Genomic DNA, 25,640 nt, shown 5'->3' on the forward strand with positions numbered 1-25,640 from the left:
TTTTTATCTCAAGTTTGACCACTCGTCTTATTCAAAAAAAAATTATGCAAAAAAAGTTAAATTTAAGTCATTCTTGAAGAACTTTTATTAATAAACCAAGTCATGATAAAAAAAAGTAATATTTTATATAAATTTTTGAATAAGACAAGTGATCAAACTTGATGTTGAAAAAATCAAACGTCTTTATAATTTGAGATGAATTGAGTACTCCCTCTATACCCATAATTCTTGATGTTTGGAACATGATTATTGTAACCAAGGAGTGATTAATTAGGGGTTAGTTTTCCATATCCGCCCCTAATAAATATGGTTGTGGATGCTCTTTGTACGAGAAAGTAATCCAGCTCAACTGGCAGTACCTAGAGGTTAGAGTGTTGCATCTCAGATTCGATCCCTAACAACCACTCATGTGCCCAGGACGTCAAGTTTCATGAAATCACTGAAGTTGCTTAAGACGTCAAGTAAAACGAGTACGAAGGGAGTATTAGTTTTATAATTTTTTAATTCTTATGCCTAAGCTCGCTGTGAGTTTTAAAGCTTACTTTTACTTTCTTCTCTTTTTTTACTTAGGCCTTGTTTAGATCCAAAAAGTTTTTGGAATTTGATAGTTTGGCATTTTCGTTTTTATCTGACAAACATTGTCTAATCATAGAGTAACTAGGTTTAAAAGATTCGTCTCGCGATTTACAGATAAACTGTACAATTAATTTTTGTTTTCATCTATATTTAATGCTCCATGTATGTAACGCAAAATCTGACGTGACATGAAATCTTAAAAAGTTTTTAGTTTTTGTGAAAACTAAACAAGGCCTTAGCATTTATACATTTAGGCCTTGTTTAGTTCTAAAATTTTTTGGAAAATCGACACTGTAGCATTTTCATTTGTATTTGATAAATATTGTTCAATCATGGACTAACTAGGCTTAAAAGATTCGTCTCGTCAATTCTGACCAAACTGCGCAATTAGTTTTTATTTTTGTCTACATTTAATACTTCATGCATGTGTCTAAAGATTCGATGTGACGGAGAATTTGAAAAATTTTGCAAAATTTTTTAGGAACTAAACAAGGCCTTATACCTCCACGGTCCACACGGACGATAAGGATGCCTTGAAACCACGCATATGCTAACCTTAGCAGCCGGGGTACGGGAACATGGTCACGTTCCCCGTTCCGGGAACTTCGTCCCGAAACGTGAAACGAGAACATTATGGAACATCGTTCCCAAATGCGGTGGAACACGAATCATATATAGAAGCAATCATAGGAACGTCAGTCCCAAGCGACTATGGAACTTCGTGGTGTGTGTGCATACTGCGTCGTGCCCGTCCGTGAGCGGTCGGCGAAAAATCTAGATGGTGATTGACTCATTGGCCTAGACCTGCAATGAGCCTTAAAGTTGGAGTTGGACAGCCCTAAATGAAACAAAAATACAATAGTAAATTATATCACGCTAGGAATCGAATTCATTTGGTTCAAAACAACACGTAAAACTACCTGAGTCAGCCACTACGTTCCAAACACGTTCCTTTAGAAAGTGGAACGCGTTCCGCAACTTAAAAGGAACGAGACAAAGCTATATACCCCCTACGTTCCATAGTTTATGATAATGTCGTACCGCGTACCACGTTCCCGTACCACGTACCCTATGTTCCGGGAACTTGGCTGCTAAGATGCTAACCGGTGTTTGATTAGGGTTGTTAAAGTTTAATGGGTATGGTAGCATTTTCTTTCTATTTGACAATTAGTGTCTAATTATGGACTAATTAGTCTTAAAAGATTCGTCTCGCAAATTATTCTCTAGCTTTGTTTTTAATTTCATAAATAGTCTATATTTAATACTATATGCATATATCCAAATATTCGATGTGACGAGCTATATAAACTTTAATGCTAGCAACCAAACAGGACCAGCCGGGGATCGCCAGGTGGCTGCGCACCTGCTTCCCTCTACGCTGGTTGGGAGGAGCCCCGCGCGACCCGCCTCGCGTAGCACCGCGCCGCGCCCCCGTCTCCATCCTCCACGCGTTCGCTGCGGACAGCCCGAACGACGACGACCAACCGCGCTCGCGCGCTCTGCCCCGACCACACGACAACGTGCTGAGCGTCTGGCCGCCTTCACTGCCTCGCCTCGTCCCAAGGGTGCCCAAGCCATCGTGACCTGCGTGCGCAAGTGGAAGCCTCAAGCGCGGCCTAGAAGCGAGGCCTTGTTTAGTTCCTAAAAAATTTCAAGATTTTCCGTCAAATCGAATCTTGCGGCATATGTATAAGGTATTAAATTTAGACGAAAATAAAAACTAATTACACAGTTTACATGTAAATCGCGAGATGAATCTTTTGACCCTAATTAGTTTATAATTGGATAATATTTACTACAAACAAACGAAAGTGCTACAGTACCTAAAATCCCAACATTTTGCCAACTAAACAAGACCTATGCTGCAATATCGATTTCCCAAAAAAATTTCGAACTAAACAAGGCCCAAGCCTCAAGCCGAGGTTCCTGATGCAAAAAGCAGCAAACATTTCGTTGGGCCTCTGTTCGGCTGGGCCACTTCTAGCACGTGGACCGTGCCCGGTTGGGCTGCACGCTGGGCCTTTTGAACTGAATGCCCTTTTTCTTTTTTCGGTTGTCTATTCTTTTTCCAGGAATGCTGCAATTTCGTCAATTCTATATAAATAAATCTATGCTCCAAAAATTGTGCAGCAAATTTTAGTAGAACCTTGTTGAGTATATATACACGCAGTGAAAGTGTTTAATCATGCTGTGGCTAATAAATAGTTGCTGTAACCATTAATCTATGATGGCCGTGGTATATTTTTTTATAGGAAGTTCTTGTCCTCAATAAATCACGGAAAACTACAGTATGTTGGTTATGTTAGAGCTCTAGTGTTCCTGCAAAGTTTCAATAGTTGTGGAGCTTCTGTTTAGCGGTTACGTGCAGATCTATGTTTTGGTTGTTTTATTTTTAAATACCTCTGTTTAAATCCAAACTGTGTAGAAGTTCTAGAGTAGCTTTAATACACCACTAGTTGCTTATATACATAAAAAGTTTCACAGCTGTGTTGAGTTTGTATGTGGTATGCAGTTATTCCTTATTATATGATGTTGCATTTGTTGTGGTAATATAGTTTATCCAAAATTCGTGATTTTTATACAGTAGCCTTATTTTTAAGTGTAATCAGGTTGTGTAAAATTATGATGTTCAGAAAACATATCAGTAAAGATTAAAGAGTTATAGTGTTATCTTGTTCGCATATGGTAGTGTTTAACTTGTTTTTTGTAATGCTTTGTTGTGTTGGTTAAATTGTTGCCTATTGCACCCTCATCCATACATATAGAAACAAAAGTTGGTAAGACCGTGCCAACCCAAGAGCCGAGATATGAAGAAGTCGACGAGGAGTATGTGGAAGAGATTCCCAAAGACCCTAATGACTTTGTAATTAACCTCGAGACTGCCCAAGGCAAGCCCCGGTGCATAGCCTCTATTTTACAAGTTCACTATTGCGTTATTGCATTAGGTTACATGAGTTGGATGAAACCCACATACATATATATCTATCTTATGAGTCCTAGTAATAGGATCCATGTAGCTAGTATGCTTAGGACTCTTGGTAAACATGGGTGAACCTGCTATCACTCATAACAGGATGCTACAATAGGGTAAGGGCTTTGATTGTACTAGTCCGTCTGTGTCGATTAAGTACTGAACTGGAGGTAGTGCTTTGGTAAGTTTTAATGTTCTGAATGCATGTCGCTCATATGGGGGTGGGAAACCTTGTACCTTTCTTACCTCTAAGGCCCTAAGGTTTTGAAACGATATGCTAGCCCCTCAGGTTATAGGTGGAGGTGGAGAATTGTAGCTTAACTCACAGCGAGCTACACTGTCCTTAAGAGCATCTCCAACAAATTGGCAAATGCACTTGGCAAATCTTGATTTTTGGCAAAACCACAAAATCCATCATCCAACAAGTTGGCAAATAGACTTGGCAAATTGCCAAGGTTGGCAAAATCAGCCCCTCCCGGCGCATATTTGCGCGCACGCTTGGCATCGTCGTTTTTTCGGGCGTCTCCGGTTGTCCCGCGCGCGGGAAAACGTCTAGCCCTTTCCGTTTTTCCCGCGGGCCTAGAAGGAAAGAGATCGCGCCTCTTCCTATTTCATCGTGCCGCCTCTTCGTTTCCTCTCGCTCAGTCCGCGCAAGACCGCGCCATCGCTGGAGTGCTCCTCGACCGCGCCGTCGGTCCTCTCTTCTACCGCGCTGTCGCCAAGAGGTAGATCTCCCGTCGCCGAGAGAAGGATGGACGACGTCCTCGGCATTCCAGGTATGTTCTTCGCCCTCTTTTCCTTTCCTTGTTTCATTTGATTCTAGATCGGCTGCTGCGTAGATAGGGGTATTCGTATGAGATGGTACCGATCTGCTGCTGCGTAGATAGGGTAAAGGTAGATAGGACCGATCTGCTGCTGCGTACATAAGAATATCGATCTGCTGTGGCCGTCTTAATTAGGGTAGAACGACATTATTCTTGTTGCTGCTGCTGGTAGTTTTCATCTTGATTTGCCCTTTAGGTTTTCATGTTTTGCCCTATCGATGGTACTGCATTTTCTAATTGAGATGCCACTGCCCTTTTGTACAGATCAAATGCAAGGGGAGGGATTTTTGAGTGACATACTTCTCCATGGAGTTCCCAATGAAGGTGTTCTTGCTGGCATCAGTGACCTCAACATTCCGATGACTCAAGAAACTGAACATCGGGACGATGTGGAAGAGGTGCCAGCAACTCGCTGTACAAAAGGATCCAAGAGGACCAAGAATTTTGTGTTCCAGGAGGATGAAGTCATATGCAACGGTTGGTTGAAGGTTAGCAAGGACCCCATTCACGGTGCCAATCAAACTCGTGCATCCTTTTGGAAAAAAGTTCATTCTTATTTTGAGAAGAGCAAGGAAACTGCAGTTGTGAGGACACAAAGTTCAATTATGCATAGGTGGTTAGCAATTCAGTTATCTGTGAACAAGTATTGTGCATGCATGGAGGCGATAGAACGAAGGAATCAAAGTGGTTTGACTATCCAAAACAAGGTATTCAGATTTGTAGTCATTTTTAATTTTGGTTTATTTTACATGATGTGTACATTGACAAATTTATTTTTTAGATCAATGAAGCTGGAAAGATGTACTCGGCATTGGACAAGGAGAAGAAGTCCTTTGTGCTTATGCATTGCTATGAAATATTGAAGGCCGAGGACAAATGGAAGTTGAAGAGGATTGAGCTTGCCTTGTTGGAGAAAGAAGCAACGAATAAAGAGAAGAAATAGAAGCACCCCAAGTCGTCCAGGCCAAGGGATGACGAAGCAAGCATCACCGAAGTAGTAGAAGAAGAAGGTGCTGAACAAGCTCAACCAAGGAAGAGATCAGACGGGATCAAGAAGTCCAAACAAATCTTAGGCAAGGTGGAGCTGCTGAACTTTGCATGGACGCTATAGAAAAAATGTGGGCAAAAAAAGAGGCATTGGACAAGGAAAAAGAGATGGCAAAAGAGGAAAGGTTCAAGCAATCTCTTGAGCTAGACAAGGCTGCATTAGAGGTGGACAAGGAGAGAGCATCAAATGAAGCAAAATTAGCTGAAGCCAAGTTGATGAAAGAAGAAAAAGAAATTATGCAAGTGGACAAGAGCAACCTCGACGCGCTGCAGCTTGAGTACTATGAAGTTATGCAGAGGAAGATCATTGCTCGCCGTATGGCTAATTAGATCAAGATTGAATTCAGTTTATCAAAACCTTAGTTTAATTCAGTTTGCTCATTTAGTTTATATTTAGTTTATTTTGTAATGCATTCAGTTATCAGTACCATGTATCCGGCATTTTTTCAGTTATGAGAACCTTTTGTTTAATTCAGTTTTGTGTTGGTTTTAGTCTTCAATTCAGTTTATTTTGTGTTGGTTTTGCATTCAGTTATCAGGACCATGTGCCCGTTTTTTTAGAGAATGGAACAGGTTAACTTAGACTCCATAATTCAGTATTTGTAGCTCCATATCCAACTATCCTTGCCAGACCCAATGCAGAAGAAGCTACCTTTCTTTCCATCCAGCCAAAAGAAACACTCGGGCACAGATACCTCACCTAAACAGGAGCTTACCTTGCCTGGTGTCTGAGCCGAAGAATCTTGCAGGATTTTCACAAACACATGGACTCCACGCACAGTTTTCCTAGTCCAACTTTTTTTTTTTTGACAAGTTGTGGGATGTGAAATAACAGAGAATGCCAGCAACAGAAACACAGAATGCGCATGAAATAACAGAGATGACATACACATCAATTAAAACAACTGATCCAATTTAAAAAACAGTGGTAAATATGATCCGAAAATAACAGAGATGACATCCGAAAATAACAGTGGTACAGATGTTCTGAAAAATAAAGTACTAATCAAATTTTATAGCTATATAAATCGGGATGATGGTTCCAAAGATGCTCAATAAGGTCTTCTTTGAGTTGGACATGTGTTTCGGAGTTTCTGATCTTTTTGTGCGCCTCAATGAATTCTTCTAATGTTTGAGTGGGCTGCCCACGTTCAAGTTCCACATTGTCATCACCGTCCTCAAAACGCTCGTCGGGATCCACATGCCCTTCATCTTCAATTATCATGTTGTGCATGATAATACAAGCCTTCATGATCAATGCTAGTGTCTCTATGTCCCAAGGACGAGCCGGTCCACGAACAATGGCAAACCTTGCTTGAAGAACACCAAACGCTCTCTCCACGGCCTTCCTCGCAGCTTCTTGTGCCTTTGCAAAATATTTGTTCTTGTTACCAATTGGACAAGTGATGGAACTGATTAATGTAGCCCATGAGGGATATATCCCATCTGCAAGATAATATCCCATCGTATAATCATGGCCATTCACTGTATAGTTAACCTTTGGAGCTCTACCCTCCGCCAAGTTTGCAAACAAAGGGGAACGGTGAAGAACGTTGATGTCATTGTGCGACCCAGGCATCCAAAAAAGGCATGCCATATCCAAAGATCATCCGAAGCAACGGCCTCCAAAATGATAGTGGGTTTGTCCACATGCCCCTTGTACTGACCTTGTTTCTCATATGGACAGTTCTTCTATGCCCAATGCATACAATCGATGCATCCTAACATTCCAGGAAAACCTTTCTTCTCACCCATGGCAAGTAAGCGTTCTGTGTCTTTCTCATTGGGGTACCTCAGATATTCATCTTCAAAGATATCAACCACTGCTGCAACAAACTTTCGAAGGCTCTCTAGTGCGGTACTTTCGCCGATGCGAATGTACTCATCCGTAGCATCCGCTGGAATCCCATAAGTGAGCATCCGCATAGCGGCAGTGACCTTTTGGAAGCAACTCAGTCCACGTACACCGGCACCATTTCTTTTTTGCACGAAATAATTGTCATGCTCTTCAACGACCTTCATTATGCGTAGAAAAAGCTTTTTCGACATCCTAAACCTAAAGGCAAAAAGTACATATCCGATGTGATAGCTAGGACATATTTGAGCAAAAAAATAAGAAAGCACATACTACAAACAAATCTGATGTGTAGATGAAACTATGTACCTTCGACGGAAAATATCTTCACCATACGTTGGATTATCGGCCAAATAATCTTAGAACATCCTTTTATGGCCGCCTTCCCTATCACGATAAATTACCCGATGACCAGGGACAGAGCCTCCGGGCCTTCTCTTGCGGACGTTCAACAGATTGCTGGAGATTTGAGCAGCCGAGGAGAGGAGAAGGACGTCGTCATCGGATGAAGAATCTTCTAGCTGCTGACTTCGAGCACGGGATCTCTTCCTTGGCATGGTGGCTGGTTGGAGGAAGAAGGGGCGCAGCAGAAGGAGGAAGAAGGGGCGCGCGGCTCTGGATCGGAGCGACGGCATGCGAAGCGACGCAAGAAGGCGGAGAGGCGGCCAGGTCGATCGGCCGCGTGCCACCGACTGGGATGGAACCGGTGGGTTTCTGATGCCTGGAACCGGACCCACCAAAAAAATTAAGACCTGTGGGCCTTTAGTTTTTAATTTGCAAAGCCCAAATGCCAACTTGTTGGAGTATACCTTTTTGTTCACTTGGCATTTGGGTTTTAGACTTGGCAAATCTAGAAATTTGCCAAGTGAATTATGCAAACTTGTTGGAGATGCTCTATGGATGGGGCCCGCGAGCATACTCCTAACGAGTTACACTGTCCCAAATAGGATGAGGCTCGTGAGCATGCTATTCTTTACCACTAGGTGGGGACAACAGCAACGGAATCGTACATGAGAAAATAGAAAATAATAAGAGTAATATAGCTGCCAAATAGGTCTAAAAAATAGGAACCCTAATTTAAAGGTTACTAGGTCTTTAAAAATAGGAACCCAAATTTGAGGTTACTACTGGAACTGAGCTGAATAAACAAAACCATCAGAAGTAGGAAAAATCCTCAAAACCTAAATAAATAAATAAATAAATAGAGACCCTATTTTAGGTGCTATCGTTGAAGTTGCTCAACTGTCACGCATAAGCAACTTTGGCCCTCATTTTCGAAACACCAAACACAAGGCGGCCAGGACTGGTTCACTTCACGAGTTGCTGCCTACTGCTGTAAATTATAAATTACTATGTATACGTCACTTTAGTTTTGTCCTAAGTTTAACTTCTTTAATTTCAACTAAATCTATAGAAATGTATACCAATATTTACACCACCAACTAGTTTCATTCAATCTATCATGCAATATATGTTACACTTATTTGGTATTTTAGATATCAATATGTATTTCTACAAACTCTTGCACTTATTTGGTGTTTTAGACGTCCATATCTATATTTCATAAACTTGATCACAGTTTAAGAATTTTGGCTTACAACAAATTAAAAGTGAATTGTGATTTGGGAGGAAGTTCATGATAACCAGCATGGAAGGCAAGGCAGCAACGCCACGCCAAAGGTAAAAAGTCCAGATCATTCTGCATCATTCTTCAAGCAACGAATTCTGAAACCTACAAACAGTTGGTATTGGTAGAGAAGGTAAAAAAACAACTTCGAGCCTACTGCATATACCATTGTGTGGCGCCAACATCAAGCCACGAACTGTTGTTGTCCACAAACAGTAGAGGCAAGTTCATGTATGCTGTACCCAACTGAGAATGCTACAGAACAAATAGCCAAAATACTCTCAATGACTCATAGAATGTGCTGGTTGAATGCATGCCGAGGGTCCCATCACATATGACTGGTTTCAGCTCACAGGTTGCGGGGCTGGCTCTGCGGTGGCTGGTGCAGGTCTTTGTTGAAGGAGAGGCGAAAGCGCCTTCACAACTATGCTCATGTTGGGCCTGAACTCTGCTTCGTATTGAACGCATAGAGCTGCCACTGCAGCAAGCTGCAGGGTGTCCAAAGGATTACATCAATAAAAGATGGCGAAATTAATGTAAAACGTCATTCACAGAGACGTGTATGAGGGGGTAAAATGTCAACCTTAGCGACTCCCTTTGGAGGATATTCTCCCTTCAACCTGGGATCCACACATTGCTTCACCTTGTCTTCACTTAACCTTGGAGTAGCCTGAAAGAAACAAACAAATGTACATAAGAATGAATACTTCCCTACCTTTTTCTGATCTAGCTTCTGGGGTTTACTGACAAAAGGCCATCACCAATTCTAACGATAAGGATCAGTTCTCATTTTTCAGTAAGCCTTGGTGCCTAGATACTAATTGGCTGATGAATAGAACCTGAGAGTGGATTGATTTGCCTATGTTTCTACCTCAAGTAACATCTAAACAACTAGGCTTTTTTTTTGAGAAACCAAGTCAGTATGTCAATAGCAGTATCCAGTAACAACTAGGCTATTTTTGCGAAACCATGTCAGTATGGCAATAGCAGTATTATTGTACAACACATAAGCAACCATTCTCCAATGTGAGTTAGCAAAATAACTTACCCATGTGACTAAACTTTGTTGTCCTCGAGGCATTGTGTGATCTACTGGTTTCCTTCCAGTCAAAAGTTCCAAAAGAACTACACCAAAGCTGTAGACATCGCTTTTCTGTGTCAGCTGACCAGTCATAGCATATCTGTACCAAGTAGCACCAAATTAGAAAGGCAGAAAGAAAATCAGGGCTTCAAATATTTCTACAGTTCATGCATAAAAAAAACTATTTTCACCACAATGTTACAACACAAATTCTTGATCTTGCTAGATTTATGTTAATGTAACCCTAGCATTAGTTGATTAATTAGTTATGATATGAAGCAACATTAATAACAGATCAACCAATGTAACCAATCCAAAATAGCGAATCAAGGGCAGAAACAAATGTAAGCTTGGTATTCAAAAGTTTCAAAAGTTCACGGATAAAAAATATATATATTTTTGCCACAATGTTTCAACATAAATCATTGATCCTGCTAGATTTGTTACTGTAAACCTATCATTAGTTGATTAATTAATTATGATATGAAGCAACACCAATAACAGATCAACCAATGTAGTAAATCCAAAATAACTAATCAAGGGCAGAAACAAATGTAAGCCTGGTATTCAAAAGTTCCAAAAGAAATGTCAGCATGTCTTGATAGCAAAAGAAAATGCAAGACATGAACAAAGCATGCAACCCACATTATCTTGGGCACACTACTGAAATCAAGAAAACACCTTAACAAACAAAAAAACAAAAAAAATCAAGAAAACAAAACAAAAGGGAGGCGAGCCCCTTGCACACTAGGTTAAAGTATAAATGGTACTCCCTCCATCCCAAATTGTAAGTGATTCCAAGAATCTTGGAGAGTCAAACTTTTGTAAATTTGACCAAATTTATATGATAAAATAATAACTATTATGATACCAACTAAATATCATTAGATTCTCCCTTAATTATATTTTCATAGTATACTCACTTTACGTTACAAACCTTAGTATTTCTCTCTATAATTTTGGTCAAACGTGAAAATGCTTTGACTCTCCAAGATTCTTGGAATGACTTACAATTTGGGATGGAGGAGTACTGATTTTTTGTCTCGGGCGCGTTTCTTCTTTTTTGGGGGGGGGGGGGGGGGTGGTGTTGTATGGGTGCTTTTCACTTCTTAATAGAATGATGCGCAGCTCTCCTGCATTTTTCGAGGAAAATTTTTTTTGCAATGTGAAGTTCTGCAAAAGGCTTTTTCCAGTGTGGTGTTTCTTTCCTGATTGCTGCTCTCCTTTACAGTTAGTTTTCTTTCTTAGTTTTCTTTCTTCCCTTGGTTTTCCATTTGGCTTAGGTTGCTTCCCCTATATTTTTTAATATTCACAGCAGGTCCTGTCAGTTTACATCCAAAAAAGTTCTGTGGGCTCCAAAATGTGTACTAAATCCATATATAGTGGAATTTGGTAATACATGGAATACGATAGCCAGTAGCACATGGCAAATTATCGTTTTCAGGTGGCCTTCTAGGATGTTAAAATACACTATCTTGACATATTAGTTTTGTTGTTCAACATTCTTAAAAATGAAATAATCAAGCACATGTACTAGAGTTTTCTTTTAGTCAACACAGGTAGCAATCTTTTGAAATATTGAAAATAAAAGGGACTAAAGACCCAAAGATTATCAGAAGGTCAGGTTCAATACTGATGGTATTTAATATTTGCTATCAGTTCAAGAAAACCTACTGTGACTGCTGACTGTAATATATTATCAGTGCCGCACTGGGTAACCTTGTGTGAAAAAGAATCCCAATGGTGCCTCCACAGAAACAACTATTGTACACAAATGAAAATCAGGTAATGTGGTAGCTATGTCACTATATGATGGCATGTCCACTTTACAAGCGGTTAAGTTAATATACAATGGGAAATCACCACCAAAACACGAGCTTATATGAATATAACATATATGTATATAGCCATTGTTTTCATTAATATATTGCAGCAGTAAGTGATCTTTTCAAGATATGTAGTTACAAGTGATTTAGAGTATAATTGTGCAAACTCGTCATAATATTCTTCATCATCTACATAGCCAAGGTCCAGCTTTTCTCAATAGCCATGCATTTCATTCTATTCTATTAACCAAATGGCACAAGTAAAACGCTGGCCAACTGATTCCATACAGATTCAGTGCCTCACCAACCCATGTACTGTTGTCATGCAGGGGTTCGTGCCTTGCAAGTACATTGGTCTGGCTTTGTTAATGGAACTAATGATTTCAAAAACAGTAATGTTATAAATCAGCATACTTGCTAGTGCATGTGTTAGAAGTACTTGTACTTGTATGTATCCTCATAAGAAAGTAGAATTCAACATCTTTGATATGTAATACTATGCAGATAGATGACGGCTAGGGAAAACAAAAGATGGCCATAGGTTTTTATATGTACTTATGTGCATAAACGACTGCAGGAAGAAAAGTGACCCAAAGGTTGACTAGCATCATAGTTACCAGGTAAATTGACCTTGACTTGATTCACAGTACATGGTATGGGTTCAATTCTACATTTAGGTGGAAAAATTCTATGGCATCGGTGTGTTCCATATTCCTTGCAACCGTGGTACAGATAAATAATTTTCTGTTCAACATAAGGATCAAGAGTATTAGTTAGGGCAGCCATTTGTCTTTCGACAGAGGCTGCCTGTACATGGGTTTGCAATATGGTTTTCATTTTCTTCAAAAAGAAAATGTGCCTTCAGTTGTTGGCATGCATGTGTGCTTCCAAACTGCCACATCTTTGAAGAATGATGTCAATAATAACCTTTTTTATGAAAGCTTGAACCATGATAACTTAAGTAACAAAACTACCAGTTACATATTTCACAACAAAAAAAAAAGACATAGCAATCAACAAGATAAGCATGCTAAAATATAGTAGCTAATAACATGAGCACAATTGCACAAACTACCAGTTAAATAATTATAAAGAATATAAAGTCATTAAGGTGGCAGTCAGGGCTTAACTAAACTGGCATGAAAGCTACACTAAGTTCAAGGTATGAACTAGGAAACCTACAGTTGCACTGAGAAAGCTGTAGTCAGAGTAACATTGATGAAGATGAATGTGCCACAAAGAAGATAATTATTATGAATAAGGATTAGACAATTACTCAGGTGCGTGATATCCAAAAGTTCCCAATACACGAGTTGAATGGAGCCGAGCTGCCATATCTGGTGCTTGGTTCAAAAGATTGAAGTCTGCAATTTTTGCCTTGAAATCCTCAAACAGCAGTACATTGCTTGATCTGATGTCCCGATGGATGATTGAAGGCTGAACCTTTTCATGCAGATATTCTATACCTTTTGCAGCCTCAATAGCAATTTTGACCCTTTGCATCCAGTCAAGTACAGGTCCAGGCTGCGCGCCTTGAACGCCTTTTCTTCCTGTTGTATAAAGGAATATGATGTAGATTCATCACAGATGATATGACATCCTATGTGTGCACATGTGACATGAAAAGGGTACTGGGTGCTTAATGTCTTACCATGTAAAACATCATGAAGCGAACCCATGGTTGCAAATTCATATGCAAGTATACGATAATTCCCATCCACACAGTAACCCAACATCTCAACAAGATTTTCATGTTTTAGCTTTGATGCCAGTGAGACCTGCAACACAGAGAACATATGTATTTTCTCATGCTTCCCCTTCTGACATTATCAACTACGTATGAGGAATATGAACACAAAGTCAAGAAGCTTAAAGTGCTGTCAGTGCTCACCTGTTTCAGGAACTCATCATTAGGCTCATTTTCAGATGCATCAAGCTTTTTAACTGCCGCTTGCCTCCCATCATCCAAAGTAGCATGATACACTCGTCCATAAGAACCTTCACCAATCAGAGCGCTTGATCCAAAATCATCAGTCTTTTGTTTCAAATCATCCAACGACAATTCAGGGACATCAATTGTAGGAGGGGAGAACTCTGGCTCAGGTTGACTAACAGGAGGTTTTGAAGACTTCTGCTTGGCTGAAAAGATAAAAGTTAAATCAGCAAAGACTCGAGATATAAATGATGTAGCTAAAAGACATTTAGTAGTTAATACATACTCCCTCTGTTCCAAATCATAAGACGTTTTGGCTTTTCAAGATACATTGCTTTTACTATGTATCTAGACATAGTGTATATCTAAGTGCATAGCAAAAGATATGTATCTAGAAAGCCAAAACATATTATAATTTGGAATGGAGGGAGTAGGTCTCAAATTAGTCATTCAAACAAATTCTAGCAAAAAACCTTGGAAACTTCTGTGCAAAGAGACACAGGCAGCGCACATGCAATAAGACAAATAACACCTTGGCGGACAACACAAGGAAGAATAAAAATAAAAGACATGTATTATGAGCATTGTACAACTTGGGTCCCTTAAAAAGAAAAGGAGATTGGTCAATGCTAAGCAGATATATGACATAGTAAAAACTAGGTATGGTGTTCCAATACTTCTTTGTCTAGTGTCTACCTTCCAACACAATGAATTAGGTCCCCCAAAAAAGAACAGGGGCAAACCGTGCAACCCAAAGGTAACAAGTAGAAATAGGGTTCCGACACAGTTTTTTCTGCATAGACAGGTGTGTATATGTGATATGAGAAACACTATAATGAGATTTTTGCATCTGATGACTCATGTTCAAGCATTTTATATAGAGAACAATATGATGGCATCTTTGTATCTGCTATCTACACATTTGATATAGGAAACTAAGACGTAACCTTGTATTTGCCAGTCTTAAAATTATTCTAAGAAACACTATGGTACCATTGAATTTTCTCTGCGTTAATTTGGTATGAGAAACACTATGATGGTTGACTTCTATATCAAGTTACTGGCCACTAGTCCCCAAAGTCATATCTAAAATTCTTGATCTACCTCATCTGTATGTGTATATCCAGCAATAATCTGATTCATATTAAAGAATATGAAAACTTTCTGTGAATGGCCAGAAAACTGCTTCCAGCTATTCTTCAGACTGAATAATACTGAAGTTTCCAAATTCCCATGAAGCGCCAAGAGAGAACAATAGGTCGGTTCCTATGTAACCTTCAACTGGCCCAATCATACCAGAATTCACAAGACAAGCATTGAAAGCAAGCAACGTACGGTCTATCTTATTGCTCTGAGTTTTGGCCTGTTCCATGTCGTGGCCATCTTCCTCGTCATCAACATGGCAGTTACAACATAACCACTTCATATCGCCGTCCCGTCACCTGTCGCCACTTCAGTACATGCAACAAAAACGCAAAACAGAGTTAGGCATAAATGGAAAGTTTCAGAAATAAGGCATTCCTCACACACAGCCACAGCATGGCTACATGCAACCAATCCGTCAATAGGTACCGGGCGTACAATCCGTCCGTACTCATCACACAAATTTAGTAAGGCGGTTAGCATGAATGCTAGACCTATTTGATGTGCGAGCTAACAAATCTGTTCACATAAATAGCAGGCCCATAGCAGTCCAAGTCTGAGAATAATTTCAAGAAAGCCAGTACCATTTTGTTCCTCTTTCAAGAGGGTTTGGGGTTATCCATTTCTGACAGTATCCACTATTCAGGTGAGTGAACGAGTGATTGCAGCAATGCGGGTCGCTTTCAGCCAGCCCTTTTCCAGAAGCGCGTGGAGAGCAGTACTAGTACATCCTGGAACCGGAAGGAGATTCCAAGAAAAAAAAATCCCACTACAAGACCAAGTTCCTGCTATTACCAGGGGCGACCTTTGGTGTTTCCACCAATCCCAAAAGGAAACTAATCATTATGCATACTGCTACCAGTACTTGTCCGTCCACCACGCATCAATCAAGCGAAGCAAATCCATGGACCCGGAAGGGGATTGGATTGGAGGAGCGCTCGCGCATCTGCCCCTAGCAAGGAAGATTTGGATTCGAGGGCACACAAGCGTAGAAAAGAGATAATCTCTAGAAACTGAACTGATCTCAACTCCAAAAAGCAAGCAAGCAGTCAATCCGAGGAAGAAAATAGTTAGGGCTTCCTTACCAGCGACCGACGATACCAGTCGAGGTCCCGTCGGGACGGACGGCCGGAGGGAGGGGCGGAGGGATCCTCGCTTAGCGCCGGCACCTGCGACGGAGGCGGAGGACGAGCAGAAGGGAAAGACGCTGCGGACTGCGGTGCGTGCTGTCCCCAAGTGAAACTGGAAAGTCTGGGCGAGCCGTGCGGGGCGCGTGTCTCGGCGGAACACAGGGGAGTGAATGGTGCGACCTGCGGGACCACACAGCAGACCCCTTCTCTGCTTTTTTTTTTTTTCTTTCTTTCATTTTCTTTTCCCCATTGGATTTGGACTGGATGGACTCACGGACGGCAAAATATTCAGTGCAATCTAAAAGTTTAGAAAAGCAGCCAATGCAGCCGTGGGAGATTTAAAATTTGGAAGAGTTTCAGGGTCTCCCGAAGCAGGACTCTTATCTTAAAATATACCCACTTCGTACCCATAAAAAAGTCGTTTAGGACAACGACACGTGGTGTATACAGTATATATACTTTTATGAAAGTATTTTTCAAGACAAATCTATTCATATGATTTTCATATTTATAAATTCAACAACTTAAAATTTATTTATAATTTACATTCTCAATGTTTGATACAAACCTTGTCCAAAACGACTTTCTTTATGGATATGGAGGAAGTACATTAGGATTCCTCAACAACCTTAACTATGCAGGTAGACTAACTTACATTCAATCTGTCCTTTCTGCTATTCATGTTTACTATATGGCCACCATTCTCTTCTCCAAGTCCTTTATTGCTGACCTGACTACAATCATTAAAAGATTTTAGTGGGCAGGTATTCAGGATGAGAATGCTACTAATTCTATCCATTTCAGATCTTGGGAGGACATCTGCCAATCACGAGACAATGGAGGTCCTGGCATAAGAGATCTGCATCTCGTTAACAAAAGCCTTATTATGCATACGGCTTACAACATAGCTATCAACAAAAACCCTTTCCTAACGGCAGTGATCAAAGCTAAATATTATCCTAATGCTTCTTTTGGGACGACTACTAATACAGGCACCGGATCTGCCTTTTGGTCTTCTATCTTGTAGGTCAAAAAGAAATTTTCTGACAATGTACAGCTCCAACTCCACCAAGGCAACAACTCCATCTGGTCCATCCCTTGGTGCAACATCTGGAATTCCATCCATGACCACCTTCTACTCTCAGTCACTACACAACCCCTTCCTGACATTATCAGTGACCTTTGGTACCCCAACACCCACCAATGGAACATTCACCTCCTCAATACTACTTTTGACAATCAAACTGTCCAACAAATCCTTGCTACTCCCACTGTTCACAAAGCAGCCAGTAACATCCTCAGATGGACTCCTGCTAAGGATGGAATAGGATCCTCCAAAGCTATTTACAATTACCTCTCTGCTTCCAATAACATCCAGCTTCCTTCTACAGGTGCTAGAAGCATCGCTCCTCAACCAAAAAGAATTTTATGCAGGGTTTGGAGGTCCAAAAGTATCCCTCCCATCATTAAAATTTTTACCTGGAGACTCATTAGAAGAGCACTTCCACTACAGAAAGAGCCACCAGATTCTCCACTACAGGTGACAACAGGTGTGACAAATGCAATATGATTGAAAATGACTCCCACCTTTTTTCCATTGCATTTTGCCAGCACAGGTATGGCTTACAACAAACCCATCTATCAACACAACCAATTTTTCTTAGAAGGTCGATGGTATCCAAAATACTCTGTCTCTCATAATCAATGACAACACTATGACTCTTTACTTTAGAAAACCCTTTACACCCTATGGTATATTTGGAAAGCTAGGAACGACTATCACTTTAACAGGAAGGAATGGACGCCACAACAAGTGCATCAAGCAGCCCAAGCCTACATGACCCACTATGAACACAACCCTCCCCAATCATCAGTCGGGTTTGCACACCCATCAGGTATGCAACCTTTTGTTTTGCAGGACACTAATACCAACCAAGGAGCAAATCCATATTACTGCCCCAACCCTGCTTCCCTTCAAGACTTAAGATGCTATGTTGATGTTGCAGTAGTGCCTGACAGCTATAACATTAACACTAACATTGCAGGTCTAGGCATTTTTATTCTTAATTTTCAGGTCCAACCAACTCAAGCTATCTACATAAAGGCTCAACTGAACAATTGCCACTCTGTTCTCATGGATGAAGCGGCTGCTCTTGCTCTAGGAGCGACAATTGTTAAAGCACTACAACTACATTCTTGCAACTTTCTTTCAGATTCCCAACAACTGGTGCATTTCCTTCACCAAAACCATCAGGATCACCCCCACAGTGGAGGATCAAACCATATACATAGTCAAATTTCAACATTGCAGGTACCTTGCAAGCACAACTCTTCAAGATTAGTAGACAAGCAAATATAACTGCAGATACTTCGGCAAAACAAGCCCAAAGTTCTACTCCCTCTACACAAGCCTTCCATTGTAATAGATCTCAATGTGGATCTATATGCTCTCTTCTTCAGGCTCTACTCAATGTAGACCTCACCAATGTAACTATCTTAACAACAGCTCGCTGTGGTTAATAAAATATGGTTGTTGTAAAAAAAGTGTTTCGCGGAATGTCTAAGGCCCTGTTTAGATTAGAGATGAAAAATTTCTGTGTCACATCGGATATGTCGGAAGGATGTCGGGAGAGGTTTTTAGAAACAAATAAAAAAATAAATTACATAGCTCGTCTAGAAACGGCAAGATAAATCTATTAAGCATAATTAATTTGTCATTAACACATGTGGGTTACTGTAGCACTTAAGGCTAATCATGGACTAACTAGGGTTAAAAGATTTCTCTTGCGTTTTCAACCAAACTGTGTAATTATTTATTTTTTTTATCTACATTTAATGTTCCATACATGTGTCCAAAGATTCGATGGGATGGATGAAAATTTTTTGAGTGGGGAACTAAACAGGGCCTAAATCTCTATACTTAACTCATAATGTATTAAATTATTGAGTAAAAATGTAGCAGCGGATCTTAAACTTGGCCGAAAGCGTCGTTTAGGTCTTTAAACTCAAAAACTTTTCAAAATTTTCTATCACATCGAATTGAGCACTAAATATAGATAAAAAGATAACTAATTACATAGTTTGCTTATAAATCGTGAGACGAATCTTTTGAGTCTAGTGAGTTTATGATTGTACACTAATTACCAAATACAAACGAAAATGCTACAGTAACGAAATCAAAATATTTGTGGATCTAAACAAGGCCTTAGTTAGAAGTGTCATGTAGCTTAGAAACTAAGCATGTGCTCACAAGCCCAAACAGGTCACACACATCCTCTAGCGCCGATGTTGATCGCTTGTCTTGTAAGTCATATTTTTCTGTCAGTCAGTAGTGTTCTTCTCTATTAATAAATTAGCGAACAATATTTTCAGCTATGACTTTTCAGACAAGCGAACAAAAAATTTTAAACTTGGCCGAAAACGTCATTTAGGCTGGACTGTGGAGAATGTACCGGCGTGCTGCACAAGCCCCTCGGCTCATTATTTCACCAAGTCAGGTAGCAAGGGTGAGAAGCAAGTTGAGCAATGACGCCGGCATAATGTACTTCTCAGTGAAAGAACGGTATTTTCCTCTTATAAGAGATTAGAATTAGCGCCAGCATAAATAAAATTTCAGCAAAACGATCAATTGTTGTATGTGTGCACATAAGACCGCAATGGAGCCAATAATTTTCCTAAAATTTTAAATTTACTTTAAGTGTTGTGATAATTGGAGATTGTTGGGGTTTACCTGAATGTATTAATTTGAGAATCCAAATTATTTAATGTTTGTACCATACTATTTTACAAAAATGATTTAAAAGGAGACCCTACTTATTAAATTTGGATAATATTTTATAGAACGACAATTTGGACAATTTTTACTAAATAGGATAATTTTCCCGATTTAGGAAGAATTTGTTCTAGGATAAGAAAAGGTGTTCTACCATCAGTAAAAGATTGTTCTAGGTTTAGAAATGTCAAGAAAACTTTTAAGAAAAGGAAAAATGTTTTAGATCAGGAGAAAAATGCTAAGAAGAATGTAATGAATGAAAAAGAAAAATCAATGGGAGGAAAACAAAACAAAAACAAAAGCTCATTTAATGGAGGAAAAATGAAAAAAATGTTTTGTAGTAGAGAAACAAAATAAAATAGAAGAAGGATGGAACAAAAAGTTATTCTAGTAGAACAACGAAAGAATTATATATCTATCCTAAACAAATAATGCAAACTCGTGTTGACAATAATATTGAACTGAATGAAATATTTTCTCATGGAACTAAAAAATTGCACATTGGCAACAAATCATGCGAGCTCATAAAACAAGAAGGTTATACTATGTGACAATCTTAACAAAAAATATTCAGTTGGAAAAAATAATATTTTGGTCAAACAAACATTTTTTATAAGAGAACTAAAATTGTACACCCAAAAAAAGCATAACTCATCGCACAAAACCCAAACTATTTTCATATTGTACCAATATTATTAAATTCAAAAAATAAATATTAATGCAAATAAGTTACAATGTTGAATATACACATACGGAACATAAAGTATGTTATCTAGAACAAAAGTATGCATACATGGAACAATAAAATTCAAAATAGAACAAATTAACATATACCATGGGACTAATAAATAGGGATAAAGTACCATACAATATTATAAAAATAAACGAGATAATATAATTATATTGGTGCAATGATTTTCAATGAATTGAACAAATTATAAGTATACATGGAACAAATATAGCAGTGAAGAAAAAATATCCTAACCCCACTAAAAATATTGTTGGGCCAAAACATATAGAATACGTGAGCTGAACTAACAACATGGGCCAAAATAGAACAACAAAATCAGTGATGGAAAAAAATTTCAGCCCACAAAGAACCTCTTCTCCCATTTCTTGTGGGCTCATTCGATCGGGTATGCTTCCTCCTTCCTCTACGAAATCCTATGCATTGGACTTCTTCGGTAGATGGAATCCTCCTCACTTCATTGCATTATTTAGGGTACATTTAGCTGCAGTAAGCATGTTAAATACATGTACATTTGACTCATTTTGTTATATATTTTTGTTTAAATAAAAATATTTAAACCGCTTTAATTTAGCCTACAAACTTCCAGCATACATCTCTGAGCTAGAGCTGTGGTATATGGGCCCTAATTCTTTGTTTTACTAGCTTTTGTTACGGGCTTGGAATTTATATTTGATCTAAGGTTAGAGTCGTCTGTCACTGAGATTATTTTCTTTTTTCACACGTCCAAATTCACACTATTCTGATGTTATCCTTTTCCATTAGATTTCGTTTTTTTTTCTGTTTTTACGCTGTTCAAGCCACCGTTCAAATTTTTTTTCTGATTTATATTTTTCATGCCATTTCTGCCACCGTTTTTTTCTTGTCCCTTTCATTTACTGATGTTTCCATTTTCTAAGGGTTTTTATGGGCCTTTGAATCCTTAACATTCCTAGAAAACAAAGGTTCCCCATTTCCATTTCCCACGCCACCATATATTGTAATTCTTATTAGAAATAAAAAATTGTTATAATGGAATCTAATTAAGTTGATAGTCAAACAAATGAAAAAATAAGAACTAAGATCTTGAGGAGTTTGTTGTCCAGTCAAAATAAATCTCCCACTGCACTTGTGCAATCATCAATGAAAAGCGACTACGTGCAAAAATGAGAAAGGTCTCCCATTATAATCTTTAGTTTAGTGGAAAGACCAATCCCATGTGGACAAATAATTTCTTAACATGACCAGAGATTACAATTATGGATTTTTAATATTTAATTACCCCAACATATGTATACCGTGAAAAATTAAGTTAGTGTGATATATTTAAGAGAAAATATGTCTGTGTTTTTCAATTTGATGGATTTAATAGGTTGCCAACATTAAACTCACAAAACTAATGCATATATACACTAATTAATAAATTATATCTATTAAATTTCATAGGAAGGGAATAGATGTGTAGCATTCAACGTTTATGTTTTCTATGAACGTTTTTCGACAACTTTTCTTTATCATCCGTTTGCAACACACAAATATGTTGTCATTTCTCCTCTGTTCCCAAGTTTTCAAGATAAAAGTGAGATAGAATATCTGGTACAGATGCTCTTTAACAAATTATACCTCTTGAATTTCATAAAAAGGAGAAAAATAGATATGTACATTCTCCATTTCTGCTTTCTATGAATGTTTGATAATTTTTATTTCAACTGTTGCAAGATACGGACACACTTGCTAGTTAAAGACTTAGGTACCTTCGTCTGAGCTTAGGCCTTGTTCAGTTGAGAAAAAATTTTGGTTTTGGCTACTGTAGCACTTTCGTTTGTTTGTGATAAATATTGTCCAATCATGGACTAACTAGACTCAAAAGATTCAGCTCGTAAATTACAGGTAAATTGTGTAATCAGTATTTGGTTTTGTCTACATTTAATACTCCATGCAGGTGCCACAAGATTCGATGTGACGGAGAATCTTAAATTTTTTTGGAAACTAAACAAGGCCTAATATTTGTCGAATCTGCCAGCCATTTCGCAGTGTTTTTCTTCTCTCACAATAAATCAACAATCAATATTTTCTGCCAAACGGACATGCTCTTATTGGCTTGTCCTCAGCATGTACCATATTTTCTTTTTCTTTTGAAGGATAACATCGTATATTTAAAATGAAGAGATATAATAATAATAATTACACAAATGTCAACCGGCAACTGTATCTGTCATGCATGGCTATTGGTATATCCTCCCCACCATGATAACCCGAGCAGCAAAAGATACTTTTGTGATGGCTATATCCCACCATGACGAGCATGTCATACCGCCGTGTTGTGGCAGTGGCACCGAGAACCCCGAATCCATCCCACGGATAAGATATGCCAGGTGGCGTGAGGCCAGTGGCGGGAATCGCCCGTGGCGCCCTGCCGCGCCGGCTGGGGATAATCCGGGGCATGCAATTTGAGGCCATTACACCACCGGGCCTTTGGCTCGTACTACACCACCTCACCCTCACTCTCTCTTCCCCGGCCATCCGCGCCAGACGAACTCAGCACCCGCGCGCAGCAAGGAGAGTCCACACGCCCATGGCCAGCACCAACATGGCGTCGGCCACCTCGCGGTTCATGCTGGCCGCTGGCGTGCCCACCGCCGGCAGCGGCAGCGGCAGCAGCGGCCGCGTCAGCTTCGCGCCGGCGCCCAACCAGCTGGGCAGGAGGCTCGTGGTCCGGGCTGACCCGGAAGCTCCGGCTGAACCGGCGGAAGGGGAGGGCGCCGTGGCCACCAAGCCCAAGGCCGAGAAGCCGCCGCCGATCGGGCCCAAGAGGGGCACCAAGGTTCATAGCCACGCCGCCGATTTTTGATTTGATTTGGTCTCTGATACGATTATTCTTGCGTATGCCAATGATCGATCGGTTGCCACATCCAGGTGAAGATCCTGAGGAGGGAGTCCTACTGGTACAACGGGATCGGCAACGTCGTCACCGTCGATCAGGTTAACTACCAGCTCACTCTCCGCTAGCTAGAGCATATACACACAGCTATAGCTGTAGTATATACTGAAAAGGATTTATTTGTTAATTTGTTGGAACATGGCAATGCCACATATAGCTAGAGAATCATACTGTTAGGGTTATCATATATGTATACAGGACCCCAACACTCGCTACCCGGTGGTGGTGCGGTTCAACAAGGTGAACTACGCCGGCGTGTCCACCAACAACTACGCCTTGGACGAGGTCCAGGAGGTGAATGAACAAAAGTGAGGCCGGCTCAAGGGGCTCCCCGGCCCGCGCGCGCTAGCTAGCTCCCGTGTGATGATTTGTAGTTGTGAAATGAGGCTGTGAAGCTGCATGCTGTGCTAGCTAGCGTCACAAACATCGATCTTATGTGTAATAGCTTAATCTCCATAATCATCATGTAATTGCTTGCTTCATTCACCGTGGACTCAATAATCTCTCTTGCTCTAAAATTATATTGCTGTATTCTTTTTTTTTGTTCTTGTGATTTTGTATGCATGCACATAAATCTCTCTCTGGCACCATATATATTTGTGGCTCTGCTAAAAACTCACTTGTGCAGTCATATGCTAGCTATTTAATTATATATACCGGAGTTCATACAGCATATATAGCAGATCAATTATTTGCAACTGTAGCAATATGACAAACAGATGGGGGAAAAGATTTCTCAACCTTGGTACAACATGGGGAACAGTTTAGTATATTAGAGGACATAACATGCATAACATGGGGAATAGCTTTAACAGTTTAGTTACGAATTGAACAAAATCAGCATCCCCAAATAACTTCACATGTCCAGTTCTATATATATATATATATCGTCTGAGTTTGTTTTCAAATGTTGTCAAACAATTAACATACATGGATTTTGGGAGCGTTCAAAGCTTATTATTTCTCGTGTTTCTTCAAGAGTAGTCTATGTCGTCTACCACTCAAAGGAATCAAAACTGTTCATTACGAGACTGATCGATGTCTTCACACATGTGCACTGTCCCAAATTCCACATATATTATGCCTTCGATCAGTTAAGGACTTCGTACCAGAATATAGGAATCAACACTGAACCAATACGCTACACGTCATATTGCCTAGAGAAATCATGTACTCCATAAATTTCAAATTCTAAATCATTTTAGTTGTTTCCATTTAATCAAATTTATCTAAATTTAACCATGCATGTTTACAGGAAAAATATATTGACATAGACATAAAAATGAATGCACTATCAAAATATATCTCATGGTGTATATAATGAATCCTGTTTGTTCTATATCTAATGAATCTTGTTTGTTGTTGTAGATGTTTGTCCATTTTTCTATAAACTTGCTGAAAATTGGAGAAACATGACTTTAGACAAAGCTAAGACGACTTGCAATCTAGAATGAAGAAAGAAAACACACTACTATAGAATAGTGAAACAGAACAGGTTAATAAACCCTAGCAGACCGGCCAATACCCTATTTCAGAACCACCAGTGGGCAATAAGAAGTGGTAGGATTGTCTATCATTGTCGAGTGAATAACACGCAGTGTTGACCATTTCCAAAAGCAATAAAAAAGAAAATCTCCAATAGTTACCATTGCCATTGCCCATAACTCCAGACACTGATGCTACCACTGCTAGCCCCAACCCTGTGTGCCGCACTACCACTAGGACCATGTGCCTCACACATAGAGCCACTACTGTTGCTAGGCTCATTGTCATGACTTGGCTCTGCATTTGAGTTTAGCATATGCCTCATGTGTAATCTGCATCAAAGTTCATGTTTTGAAACTTAGCTCAGCAAAAGTTGCACAATCTAGGTTTTGTTGTCATTTGATGGATAGTCCACCGAGCGCTGATAGATAGTCAATCAATACTCAGAATAGTCTACACATCTAAGGCAGCAACGAACAATTCATCCTTATATGGCGGACAATATGTCAATGCACATCCATGTTGGGATTATGAGCTATCTAGCTCTCCTCCCCTATGGCCCCACCTATAGCTCATAGGAGGCACCCTCTCATAAACCAAACCCACTAGGAATCCTATCTCTTTCGCTCTCCTTTCACACACACTCTCTAGTTCTTGCATCCACCACCACAGATAAACAACTCTCAAGCAAGGTGGACGGTG

At 39.7% G+C, this 25,640-nt stretch overlaps 3 protein-coding genes across 3 annotated transcripts; 1 reads left to right on the top strand and 2 right to left on the bottom strand.

Annotated features, from left to right (window-relative positions):
* On the bottom strand, positions 6,313-8,777 carry LOC110432890. Its single transcript, XM_021454008.1, has 2 exons — positions 7,583-8,777; positions 6,313-7,474 (listed from the first exon to the last, which is right to left on the bottom strand). The coding sequence occupies exon 2, from the start codon at positions 7,013-7,015 to the stop codon at positions 6,425-6,427; it is 591 nt and encodes a 196-aa protein (XP_021309683.1). The 5' UTR covers positions 7,016-7,474; positions 7,583-8,777; the 3' UTR covers positions 6,313-6,424.
* On the bottom strand, positions 8,911-16,168 carry LOC8057939 (PTI1-like tyrosine-protein kinase 1). The gene is made up of 8 exons (XM_002461857.2): positions 15,969-16,168; positions 15,076-15,191; positions 13,699-13,946; positions 13,459-13,585; positions 13,084-13,357; positions 9,949-10,081; positions 9,484-9,570; positions 8,911-9,388 (listed from the first exon to the last, which is right to left on the bottom strand). Exons 2-8 carry the CDS (start codon positions 15,164-15,166, stop codon positions 9,245-9,247), a joined length of 1,104 nt encoding a protein of 367 aa, XP_002461902.1. The 5' UTR covers positions 15,167-15,191; positions 15,969-16,168; the 3' UTR covers positions 8,911-9,244.
* LOC110433187 (photosystem I reaction center subunit IV, chloroplastic-like) lies at positions 22,982-23,996 on the top strand. Its single transcript, XM_021454974.1, has 3 exons — positions 22,982-23,336; positions 23,429-23,494; positions 23,652-23,996. Exons 1-3 carry the CDS (start codon positions 23,088-23,090, stop codon positions 23,763-23,765), a joined length of 429 nt encoding a protein of 142 aa, XP_021310649.1. The 5' UTR covers positions 22,982-23,087; the 3' UTR covers positions 23,766-23,996.

The sequence above is a fragment of the Sorghum bicolor genome, chromosome 2, assembly GCF_000003195.3.
Source record: "Sorghum bicolor cultivar BTx623 chromosome 2, Sorghum_bicolor_NCBIv3, whole genome shotgun sequence".
Taxonomy (NCBI): Eukaryota; Viridiplantae; Streptophyta; class Magnoliopsida; order Poales; family Poaceae; genus Sorghum; species Sorghum bicolor.

Coding starts and splice junctions, on each gene's coding strand:
- LOC110432890 (XM_021454008.1), bottom strand. CDS start 7,015: ATGGCATGCCTTTTTTGGATGCCTGGGTCGCACAATGACATCAACGTT.
- LOC8057939 (XM_002461857.2), bottom strand. CDS start 15,166: ATGAAGTGGTTATGTTGTAACTGCCATGTTGATGACGAGGAAGATGGC. Junction 13,358..13,458: donor GCTTCATGATGTTTTACATG/GTAAGACATTAA, acceptor TTTATACAACAG/GAAGAAAAGGCGTTCAAGGC. Junction 9,571..9,948: donor AACAAAGTTTAGTCACATGG/GTAAGTTATTTT, acceptor TGTTTCTTTCAG/GCTACTCCAAGGTTAAGTGA.
- LOC110433187 (XM_021454974.1), top strand. CDS start 23,088: ATGGCCAGCACCAACATGGCGTCGGCCACCTCGCGGTTCATGCTGGCC. Junction 23,337..23,428: donor GGCCCAAGAGGGGCACCAAG/GTTCATAGCCAC, acceptor TGCCACATCCAG/GTGAAGATCCTGAGGAGGGA. Junction 23,495..23,651: donor ACGTCGTCACCGTCGATCAG/GTTAACTACCAG, acceptor ATATGTATACAG/GACCCCAACACTCGCTACCC.